The 12300-nt window shown below is 32.9% G+C and overlaps 1 protein-coding gene across 4 annotated transcripts in view; it reads left to right on the forward strand.

The window, feature by feature from the left end:
* Positions 1-12300, forward strand: part of LOC115968143 (MADS-box protein JOINTLESS-like) — an 80277-nt gene that overhangs the window by 60087 nt on the left and 7890 nt on the right. For 2 of the 4 annotated variants that reach the window (XM_031087433.1, XM_031087432.1), the window contains exons 1-5: positions 2364-2753; positions 11082-11160; positions 11870-11934; positions 12027-12126; positions 12222-12263. In XM_031087433.1, coding sequence (XP_030943293.1) covers positions 2572-2753; positions 11082-11160; positions 11870-11934; positions 12027-12126; positions 12222-12263 — 468 coding nt within the window. In that variant the 5' untranslated portion in view covers positions 2364-2571. Of the gene's footprint in view, positions 1-2363; positions 2754-11081; positions 11161-11869; positions 11935-12026; positions 12127-12221; positions 12264-12300 lie in introns of those variants that run through there. The other 2 variants (XM_031087435.1, XM_031087434.1) reach the window with 2 other exon arrangements.

Genomic DNA, 12300 nt, shown 5'->3' on the forward strand with positions numbered 1-12300 from the left:
ATTCTAATTTAAATTCTCCTCTATGGAAGAATTGGATAATATTACTTAGAGCATTATCAAAGAGCTAAAATTTTTAACATTTAACATATAAAAACACTATATTATTTATTTTATCACATTATTTTACCATATATCTAAAATGAAATGTTTTATTTTTTTACAAATTCATTTAAATATTATTATTTTTATTCTCTCACTGTTTCTTTCTCTCTCTTCGTATCTGTCTCACCCTTTCCCTGTACAAAGCCACCACTTTCTTCTCTATCGAAGCAAACCTACAGCCATAGCCATACCCACGGCTAGCCACTGCCAGCCGCCATCACCAAAAAAAAAAAAAAAAACCATCCAGCAGCCACCACAACTACAACAACTGCCACTGCCACCACCTCCCACAACCACAATCCCCAACCACCAAAATCACAAACCCAAACCCACAACCTCATCACCACCAACAATCGAAAGAAGAAAAATAACCCACCAAAACCACAAATCCGTAATCCTTTCACAATCACCGCCGGAAACCATCAACAACCGCCAAAAATTACCGCAACTTTAATTAAAAACCCATTGCAAGACCCACGAGCTGAGCCACCCATGAACCACGAAGTCAACCCACAAAAAAAAAAAAAAAAAAAAAGAGAGAGAGAAGAAAGGGAGAAGACGGAGTGACAGAAATGGTAAAGATTGAAGTCACTGAACAAAAAAAGAAAAAGAAAAAGAAAGAGGAGTGACAGAGATATGATGAAAGAAAGAAAGAGAAATATTATTTTAACGAAAAGGAGAGTGGATGATCTAAAATATTATTATCATCTATAACTTTAAAGCTACCGTAGGGTTTTTGAGATACACTATTGTAGCTTGGATGCTAAATATTATAGCAAGAGCAGGAGACCTATTTTATGGTGTGAGCTGTTTTTTTTTTTTTTTTGATGGGTGGTGTGAGCTGTTAAAAAATAACCTTTTTAGCATTTGACAGTTTTGTCGTGAATGCTCTTAAAGCGCTAACATTATATTACCATCTGAGCTATCCGAAACTTTACTTTATCTGGATTTGTAAACTTAAAAAATTTGCAACCTATGAGTAGTAAGGTTGCATATATGTGGTTGTGTGAAGAGAGAAAGTGAGTGAGGGAAAAAGAGAGAAAATAATACTTTTTATTATTTTATTAGATAGTTTATATTATTTTATTGAGTTGTATGTAAAAATAAAAATTTGGATATATGGTGAGTTATAAAATGAGTTGATAAAATAGATAAAGTAGTATTTGAGAATACAATATAAGTTTTTTTGTTTTTTTTTTTTTTTTTTTTTTTTTTTTTTTTTTGCATCCCTGGATGCTAATGCTCACTCATAAGGCTCTGACCTAACTTTTTAAAAGACTAAATACAAACTGCATCATCTAACCATAACTAGTTTTCAATTTTGTTCTTATAGTTTTAATTCTTTTTATAATTTAGTCATTTAAATTATGTATGTTTTCAATGTAATCCTTCCAGAAAATGACGTAATTTTCTGTTGTAAAGAAATATGACTTAAAGGTACAATCAGATGGACATAGATGGATAAACTAGATTCAAATGTAAATAAAGGAACTTAAATAATATATATAGAAACAAAAATAAGAATAGATAAAAATTATAATTTCACTTTTATTATGGTTTTGTTCATCTTCAAATTAAGATGTAACATTAAAAAGGATTAAGAAAATATCTTTAATAGATAATTTATGAATAATAAATTCAATGTTAAAGTGAGCGTTTGCGCTCCGCGTCTTGCGTCCGCGTTTTTTGGAGTTCACGTTTTCTCCTTTTTTTTTTTTTTTGGCCCGCATTTGTTGACTTTGGGGGGACAAATTTTACTGTTATGAACAGTAAATACACTGTTCACACATTAAAAAATATTAAAAATGGGTCCTACGGTACTATTTACACATTTAAAAATTATTTTACTACAGTATTTTCAGTTTCAGCAATAGTAAACTTAATTCAAACGGACCCAAAATTAAGCTAGTGTACTTCCATGCACACAATAGGTTTTTTTTTTTTTTTTTTTTTTTTTTTTTTTTTTTTTTTTTGAGAAACAACAGTTTTGTTAGTTATGTGGGGCCGGCTGTATAGGCCTGTAGGATACACCCTTGCTCAGATTTTATTTTTCCATCTTTTATAGGTTAAGTACAGTTTTTTTCATGAAAAAGGAAAAGAAAAGGCAAGCGCAGCATGATTTGTTATATTTTATATATAATATTTTTGGTAAATATTATATTTTCCATCTTTTATTGGTTGAGTAAGGGCAGTTTTTTTCATGAAAAAAAGAAAAGAAAAAAAAAGCAGGTGCAGTTCGATTTGTTATATTTTGATCTGATACTTGTTCAAACTTCTATCAAATACAATATTCCTCTTCCGTACAATAATACATTATCTCTTTACTATTCTCTACCAAATTTTCTTCTCTCTCTCTCTCTCTCTCGCAGCTTTGTGTGCACAAATAGCTTCTATTTCTGGAATACAAGGTTGGGCTAATAATTTGGTTCGAACTTTGAAGTAAAGGAGAATAAGCTATTATCTAGGAAAATGACACGGAGGAGAATTCAGATTAAGAAGATTGACAACACGACGGCAAGGCAGGTGACATTCTCAAAGAGGAGGAGAGGACTTTTCAAGAAAGCTTTTGAGCTCTCTACTCTCTGCGATGCTGAAATTGGTCTCATGGTCTTTTCTGCTACAGGAAAGCTCTTTGAATTCGCCAGCTCAAGGTTTCAATCTCTTTCTCACACTTCTTTCTACTTACAGAAAAACCCTTTTTATTTTCTCCTTTTTTTGACTAGAGAGAAAAACCCTTTTTTCTATCTATAGAAAAATATGTCATTGTCCATTCCTTGATCGTTTTGTTCATGCATTCACTATGAATTTATGATTTCTAAGGTGTGTGAGAGAGAGAGTGAGAGACTCAACTGCTCAAAATAAAGATCCTTTACTGAACAAACCAAATAAGTGATTTAAAAAATATTACTATGTAGCATTAAAAAAGGAAAAAATAATTTAAAAAATTGTACTATGTAGCATCAAATCAAGAAATGAAAAAGTACTGCAAAATCTTATGGTTTCTGTCTAAAGAAAAGATAAGGAAAAAGGAAAAAAAAAAAAAAATGACAAATAAACACTTTTCTTTTTTGGGTAAACCAACTAAACAATTTGCAATTCTTACCTTGAAGGGTTTAACGTCTTGTTTTGAAGTTCTATAATAAGCGGGTTATTTTGTCTTTGAATATTGCTAATTATTGCCTATTAATTAGCTTATAATCTAATGTTTTATTTACCCTGAGTTTTAGAGTTGCACTTGCTTATTGCAAAACTTCAATTAGCCGCTTCAACTCTGCCTTTAATGTTTGTTTTCTCTCCTCCCCCCACCCCCCCCCCCCCCCCCCCCCCCCCCAAAAAAAAAAAAAAAAAGAACTCTTCATTTAATGCCTGATGGTCTTTGTACTTTTGCACTTCTACCTGATTAAATCCACTTTTGTTATCCTGACTAATCTATTCACAGCATTACCGTAAGAATTTCTTCATAAAACATCATGCGAATCTCAATGAATTATATGACTCTAACTTAGGAGCAACGTTGCAGATTATCATTTTTTGTTTAGAGTAACATATATCAATTGAAACACTTTTGGTTATTTATACATAAAATCTAATGCTAAAGATTCCAACACAAAAGTGAGCTCTGATCTCGTTAAATGAATTTTCTTCCTATCTTTTATAGTAATATCACATATGTACATGTTAAATCCACTTAGTTGTAGTATTCTTCCACTAGCAAATAACACCATTAGCCTTACATTGCAAGTGTATGATGAAAGTTCAAAGAGTGTGCAATATACAAATTGAAATTGTCAAATAGTCTTGATTGAGAAAAATGAAAGAAATTACTACTATACATGAAATATATAAGCATTACAAGAACTACGACAACAACAAAAATAACTAAACCTTACTTTAAAATTTAGAATCGGTTATGGATACTCAGAAGTAACTAAGCCTTATTCTCAAAATTTAAGGATCGGTTATGGATTCACAATAAACTAGTTAGGGTTGTTGGAAAAACATTGGTGGATCTTTCTCCCCCTGCACTCTCGAACACTCATGCACCACTCAAAGAAAGTGATTCACACTCACAAAACACACACACACACACACACATAGAGAGAGAGAGAGAGAGAGAGAGAGAGAGAGAGTAAAAAAACTCTTAAATAATTGTATTTCTCTTTTTTCACACTTTTAAAAATTGACGGATGCATAAGGTATATATACTCCATGTCCAACCATAACTTTCCTTGTGTTTATTATATAACTCCAAAAAAAAAAATCTCTATACATTCATTACGTAAACTTGCCTTATTATTTTATGTATCTTTAACTCTTCAACTAATTCATTTTCATAAATAAAATAGATTTTCATAACAAAAATTATGTTTAACTTTCAACACCTCCTCTTAAATTAGGCTCTCATCTTGTAGAAGGTGTCATAGTTTAGTGGCTTGGTGAAGATATTTGCACCCTAATCATGTGACTTCACAAACTCAAGTGGAATTTCCTTTCTAGCAATACATCCTCAAATAAAATGATACTAGGTATCCATGTGCTAGCTTTGGTCATGAAAGACTAGGTTCTTTACAAGAGCTAGTGTTAACTTATTGTCCACGAATATCTTCATTGCTTTTGCTTGCAACATTTGCAACTCCTTCAACAAATTTCTAAGCCAAATTGCATGACAAACACTAGAGGTAGTAGCAACATACAGTCACAATTGGTTGCTTCTTGGATGTCCATGCAATGCAATATCACCCATATAGAATACAAACCCACTATCACTCTTTCTATCATCAATGTCCCCAGCCTAATCATTATTGTTGTAGCCAACAAGTTTAAAGTCTTTAGAGGGTGAATACAATAGTCCAAAATCTAGTGTACCTTTTATATAGTGAAGAATTCTCTTAGGTTGTCTTCAAATGAGTCATAGTTGGTACCTCTATGTTGCAACTAAGAAGTCCAGCGCCAAAGAGAATGTTTGATCTTGTGCATATTAGCTACCTCAGATACTAGGTATCCATGTGCTAGCTTTGGTCATGAAAGACTAGGTTCTTTACAAGAGCTAGTGTTAACTTATTGTCCACGAATATCTTCATTGCTTTTGCTTGCAACATTTGCAACTCCTTCAACAAATTTCTAAGCCAAATTGCATGACAAACACTAGAGGTAGTAGCAACATACAGTCACAATTGGTTGCTTCTTGGATGTCCATGCAATGCAATATCACCCATATAGAATACAAACCCACTATCACTCTTTCTATCATCAATGTCCCCAGCCTAATCATTATTGTTGTAGCCAACAAGTTTAAAGTCTTTAGAGGGTGAATACAATAGTCCAAAATCTAGTGTACCTTTTATATAGTGAAGAATTCTCTTGGTTGTCTTCAAATGAGTCATAGTTGGTACCTCTATGTTGCAACTAAGAAGTCCAGCGCCAAAGAGAATGTTTGATCTTGTGCATATTAGCTACCTCAGACTTCCAACCAAACTCTTGAAGAATGTTTGATTTATCCTCTCTCTATTGTCATGTTTTAACAAGTTCACTCCACATTCAACAAGAGCACTAACTAGTTTGTAATTTGACATCTAAAATTTCTTGAGGATCTCATGTTAGGAATCTCATATTTTTTCTAATATCCTAATACTTCTTATACCTCCATCCCTTCAATTAGTACTTAGTCCCAAGATAGGATTGAGTTAGTTAGTTAATTACACACGTTGGGATTAGAATAGAGTTAGTTAGAGGTCTTGGCATATGTAACACTATAATCATATGGGTTAATTGGTGAGAGCACATGCTATTATTAATAAGCCAATAGGATTAAGCCATGTGTGGCCAACAAGATAAGAGCTTGGATTTTATAAATACTTTCATGTTACCTTAATATGAAACATTTAAAAAAATTAATTAATTTCTTGCTTAGTGCATTTCCTTTCTCTCTTAATATTTCTTTATGGAGAGAGACTACCTCGAATTAATTAAACTCACTTGCATTTCCTATTCATTTCCATACACTTCCCACCCATCTCCCTTAGGAACCATCAGGGTCTTAACAAATGGTATCAGAGTTGTTGATCTTGAAATGACCAAATTTGTTGCAATTCATCAAGCTTTCATTGAGTTTACATTCAAAGGTGGAGATCCTTTTTGTCGGCTAATTCTTTGCTCTAGAAAACACGCCACCATATCTCATATTTTTCATTGCCTCTTATTACATGTAAGGAGAGGTGTGGGAATATTTTCAAGATATGCAGGCATCGAGATTATGTACAAATTGTGTGGATTTCATATGTGCTACAAGACAAGTTTTGAACACCAATCCTTGATGAATCAAAGGAGATTATCACCCAAGAATCCAAGATGCAAAAGCCCGTGAATTTCATGCTGGAGGACTCAAAACCAATTCTTAATGCACCAATAAAGGTTGCCACTCAAGAGTTCACAATTCAAGAATCAAAAATCCAAGTGTCAATAATTCAATAATCAAAGATGCAAGAGCCAACAATTCCAATGGTTCAAGAATCAAATGAGGGCTCAAGTATTCAAGAACATTTCAAGGTCTAAAGAAACTATATGACCTTTAAGATCGAAGAACCATTGAAGGCTCAAGAATTTGAGCGGATTTTTAAAGTACATGAGACCACTAGTCAAATAGAAGTGTATGAATATGGTGATCAAGATGTCACTAAGATTCTGGTCCATTGGAAGATTTCCTTTGATGATGATGACGAACATAACAACACCTTGTGGGTTATTTTGAAAGGGAGGGGAATGTTAGGAATCTCATATCTGTTGTAATATCCTAATACTTCTTGAAGTTCCATCCGTTCAATTAAAAGTTAGTCCCAAGATAGGATAGAGTTAGTTAGTTACACATGTTGGGATTAGGATAGAGTTAGTTAGAGCTATTGGCACATGTAACACTATAATCACATAGTCGGCGAGAGCACATGCTTAATTAGTAATCAAAAGGATAAAGCCATGGGTTATATATGGTAAAGCCATGTATGAAAATGGATGTGAATTTTAAGCACTTAACTCTTCCTTATTGCATTTCCTTTCGCTCTTAATATTTCTCTATGCCTTTAAGTCAATTCACCTACAATTCACATCCATTTTCAAACACTTCCCACCTATCCCCTTTAGGAACCAACGGGTTTCTAACATCTCCTTAGCACATCCTTCTTGGAAAATGAATATCACATCTTCCATTTGCTTCATAAGCCAAATATCTGTCATTTCGAATTCCTTAGTCGTTGCTTTCTTGAAGTCCTCAAACTTACTTGGATTGTTTCTTATAAAAATCAAATCATTTATATACAAACAAACAATCAAGATACCTCCATTTATCACTCTTCTTTATTACCTTGATCTCTTCATCCATTTCTTATCTTGCACAACTTCTTTAATTCTTGTAGGTTCACAATCAGCAAACAGATGAAAGAGCGTTAGATCATCTATATTCTCCATTGAATCATAGAGATCATGTAGACTTCTCATTCTTCTTGGTCACTTGCTTTAAGTGATGATTACGGTACTTAAAATGAACTGAAATTATCATTCAGTGATACAAAATCACAAACTAGAAAATTGGAGATCTTACCCCTAGTGTCACATCAAAGGTGACACAGAATTCTACCATTCTAACAAGCATTACAGATAGGAAAATGGTAACATCAAGAGAGGACAAAGGTGTTTTCTCGTTTTTTTAAAAAAATAATTACATTTACATATTCCTAAATATAAGAGACTTTACCATCTAAGCAAGGCTAGTTACATAATTCTTAATCAAGGACTACAAACAAACAGGATAACCACTTAAGTTTCAATTGATGATAATTCCATGACTGGAATGATGAACATGATCAAATGTTGGAATAACCTAGCTGTGAAGATATCTAATGGGCAAGACTAGCATTAGCAAGCCAACAAGTGATGTCATGAGTGACTTGACTTTGAATAAGAATCTCTAATTACTAATTAAACCACAGTGAAAATAAGTAGCATAACTTAGTCAATTAACTAGATTTCTTTCAAATTTGATAAGTACTATGTTAGTTTTAGTATTGATCTTATAGTCACATTAATCAGATCATGATAATAACATGGTCTTTGCCATCATAATTGTGCTCTTTACAATGCATTAGTGGGACTTATCAACTTGTCTTTGATTGTGGTTATTAACAATTGCAATTAACCAGATAAAGCATTTTCAAAAGGAATTTCAACGTAGTTAATGATAAAATTTTTAGCAACATTAATTTAAATAACAAGAAGTGCATACCTAGATGTCTAGGATTTTGTAGGGTTTCATGATGAACTGTCATGGAATACTAATATGACGAGTTTTGTGAAGTCTTACTTTGAATTTTAGAGTATCTTTTCAATCTTTAAACTTTCCAAAACTAAAACAGTATTTACTCTTGGATATTTATCCTACAAGCAGTAATTATGTAACATTTTAATGCAATAGCTTGAACCAAATCCAAAAGTCTTTAAGTAATTTTATTTGATGCCTGAAAAAATTAAAAATTTCCTAAATAAGTAAGAAATTAATATGATGTAGAACACGGTAGGAAAATAAGAATAAGAGAATAAACAAGACAAATACTAGGCTTCACCACCTTGAATTTGTGTGCAAGCCCTAAACATCACCATTCACCACCAAACAAAGAGAAAGCCATCATTATCAAATTATTCTTATTCAAATTGGACTACCTTTCATGACTACAAAAGTACTAGTTTAATAGGGTTTAGGTATTACACCAATATGGAAAATGCCTAAACAAATCCCTTAAAACTATATTCAAAATTTAAAGTCGAAAACAAAATTATTTTCACATTCGGAAATAAAATCTTAGATGGTTTTAATGCTCCCTCTATCATACTTTCGTGTTTGAAGAAAACTCGACCTTGAGTTTTGAAGAAGAAAAGGATTAGAACTCTAGCACGCAATGCTTGCCACAATATAGGAACCACATCTGGGAGCACGTAGAATAAGAAAGCTTTGCATTCCATCACATCATGATACTCTTCGGAAATGAGAAAACCAATGTTTAAAAACAACACAATCTTCCCTTGAATCACCGTAGCATCCACTTTCTTCACTTCATCAAGTTGTTTATCTCCATGCACCATAGAGGACTGATTATAGCATATTCAACAAATTCCACTACACATCATGCCCACCCTCAAAATTTTTCTTTTCTTGCTGAACTTTCGCCTCATCAAGTATTGACTCACCAACAACTTGAATTTGGTCTACTACACATGGTTGATGATGTACTAACTGGATAGTTGTTGGCACATTCATCTCCTTTGCATAACAAATTTTTGGTGCCTCAACATTACTATCTCTCATGTGTAAAGCTTTACCCTCAAGCTTGTTGGGTAGTTTTTGAGTGGATGTCATTATTTTGTCTTGTTAGGCATTAATCTTAGAGATTACTTGCTCCCCCAATTTTTACAAAATAGTTGAAACTTTTTGAATTTCCTTTCTTACACTTGCTAAAAGTGGACTGAGAAGAATCAAGGAAATTTCTTTATATTTTTCCAGAGACATAATTGTTTCCATGGCCAAAAATACAACAAGTGAATAGATGGACCTAATTATTTTAAAGAAAATTTGAAATATCTCAACAATCAATGCATCACACTCAAGGTCTAGCATTACCAAGCATGACCGGACCTTTGCTATAGTGTCAAGAATTGAAACCTCCTTCGTATGGTAACAATTGGGAACATGAGACAAATAGACAAATTTTCAAATGTTGCTACAATCAGCTGAAATTTTTCCTTCATTTGCTCATCATCATATGGGGCATCTAGTGTTGTTATCCTCATAATCTCAGTAATTCAAGATGCAGCTGAAAAGTTCATTAGTGACCAATGCCTTCTTTGAGGGTAAAAGTGCATCTTGCATTGATTTGGATGGTGCTTGATCCACATTTGCTAACAAATTTTTGACTTTATCAATAAGAGTGAGGAGGTTATCAATGGAGGAATAAGAGTTAAGGAGGATTTTCACATCCTCGTTAAGCTGCTCCTCAAAGTCTCTATCAAAGGAAGTCATTTTTAGCCACAAAATACAAAGACTGAAACTTTACTTGTTGCTAAAAGCTAAAGAACTTGATCACTTCTAGGTTTAATGGGTTAATCTCACATCTTTCGAAAATTGGGCTAATGGGTGGAGGTTTTTTTTTTTTTTTTTTTTCTTTTTGGTTACTGATTTGAATTGAGTGGAGGAGATTAGATGTTCTGATACCAAGTTGATGTAGAATAAAATAGGAAAATAAGGATAAAAGAAGAATAAAAGGATAAACAAGACAAAATTTAGGCTCCACCTCCTAAAATCTGCTTTCAAGCCCTAGGCATCACCACCTAAGGGTATTTGGCATCACTACCAAACAAAGAGAAAGTCATCATTCTCAAATGATCAACTTATTCTAATTCAAATTGTATTGCCTTTCACAATTAAAAGAGCACTAGTTTAATAGGGTCTAGGGATTACACCAATATAGAAAAATGCCTAGTCAAATCACCTAAAACCCTCAACAATAAAGCTCATTTTAAAATTTTAAGTAAAAAAAATAAAAATAAAAATAAAAATAAAGCTAATTTCAATGCTTCTTGCGTCATAATGCACCCCTTGTGTCAATCAATATAAATAATTTAGGAGGTCGTATAGATGTTCACCTTTTATAGTTTGACCAAATTAAAAGTTTGCACATAGGCACATAGTTTGTGTCAATCAATATAAATATCACTTGTGCTTCACATTTTAATTGGGAAAATACAATTGGCCTGCAAACAATGGCTAATATGTCAATATGAGATAATAATTAGTTCTTCAGTCACCAGCTCAAGTTTTATTTCCTTAGATATGAGTCAGAAATACGTAGTAGTAATTTATAAGTTCATCCGCACTTTCATTTTATTAGAATGAGAGAGAGATAAAAGAATTGAATGTGCTATCCTTATGTTGTATGAAGTATGCAGCAGGTAATTGAAAGGCATAATCTACATCGAGATAATCTTGGCAAAATGGACCAACTGTCTCTTGAGCTACAGGTATGATGTTTTAAAGTTTTTTAGTTGGTAAATAAGTGAGGTGGAAAGTCATAAGAAACAGATTACGTCTCCTTTGATATAATAACTCTTGAATCCATAAGAGGTTCCTTTAATTCCCAAGGAAAATTGAAGTCCACCAAAAGGAATGGAGAAAAAACATTTTAAAATTTATATTAATGAAATTCTGAAATACCTTGGAGGCTACTATGCATATAAATAGGAAAAGAAATCATAGGGAGGCTAGTAGACCATAAAACACCCTAATTCGTGTTAAGCAAAAAATGAGGCTAGAAATATGAAAAATCACCAAAAAAATCAAATTTAGAAAATTTATAAAATCAAATCCTACAAACCTTAGGAGACATCCCAAAACCGTGTTCTGAATTCTAAATTGAAAGTCAAAAGGAAACATGACTCTGGATTTTTTCTTTATCCACTTTCTCGTGAAATTTTCATTAAAACTTTGAAATTTGCATTTTATTGAAAATCCTACCACCATAAGAAAAGCTAGGTATTTTTTTAAAAAAACAACTTAGAAGACTACTTGTTGCACTACCAGAATGATGACCCTGACATTTACAGCAGCCCTAAAAATTTCTTATTTAAGGCAGGTAATGCTTACATATTTTAGAACCATTGTTATATTAAAAGTGCTCGGTAACACATCACATTTCAAAAATCTTCATGAACGGCATGTTGTTTAAATTAGCTTGAGAACGGTACCTCCTACGCCATGTTGAGCAAGGAAATTGAGGAGAAGACACATGAACTGAGGTATTATAGCTACATCACTATCATCTTGTTACTGTAAAGACATATACATACCACAATAAATTAATGTTGAGAAATGTTCACACCTAACACAGGAAGATTAGGGGAGAAGAGCTCCCTGGAATGGATATAGAAGAATTACAGAAACTAGAGGAAGAGCTTGAAGTAGGCCTGAGCCGTGTTATAGAAACAAAGGCTTGTCTCTATTTTTTACCTCTGTTTGCTGGCATTATAATGGAGTGTTGAAATTTATGTACTTAATCTTAATATAAGAAACTTTTGCCTTGCAGGGTGAAAGATTTCAGGAAGAGATCACTGCCCTTCAGCAAAAGGTCATGTTCCAAACTTTAAATCTTTGCAGGACATTTC

This window comes from Quercus lobata, chromosome 11, assembly GCF_001633185.2.
Source record: "Quercus lobata isolate SW786 chromosome 11, ValleyOak3.0 Primary Assembly, whole genome shotgun sequence".
In the NCBI taxonomy this organism is placed as follows: domain Eukaryota; kingdom Viridiplantae; phylum Streptophyta; class Magnoliopsida; order Fagales; family Fagaceae; genus Quercus; species Quercus lobata.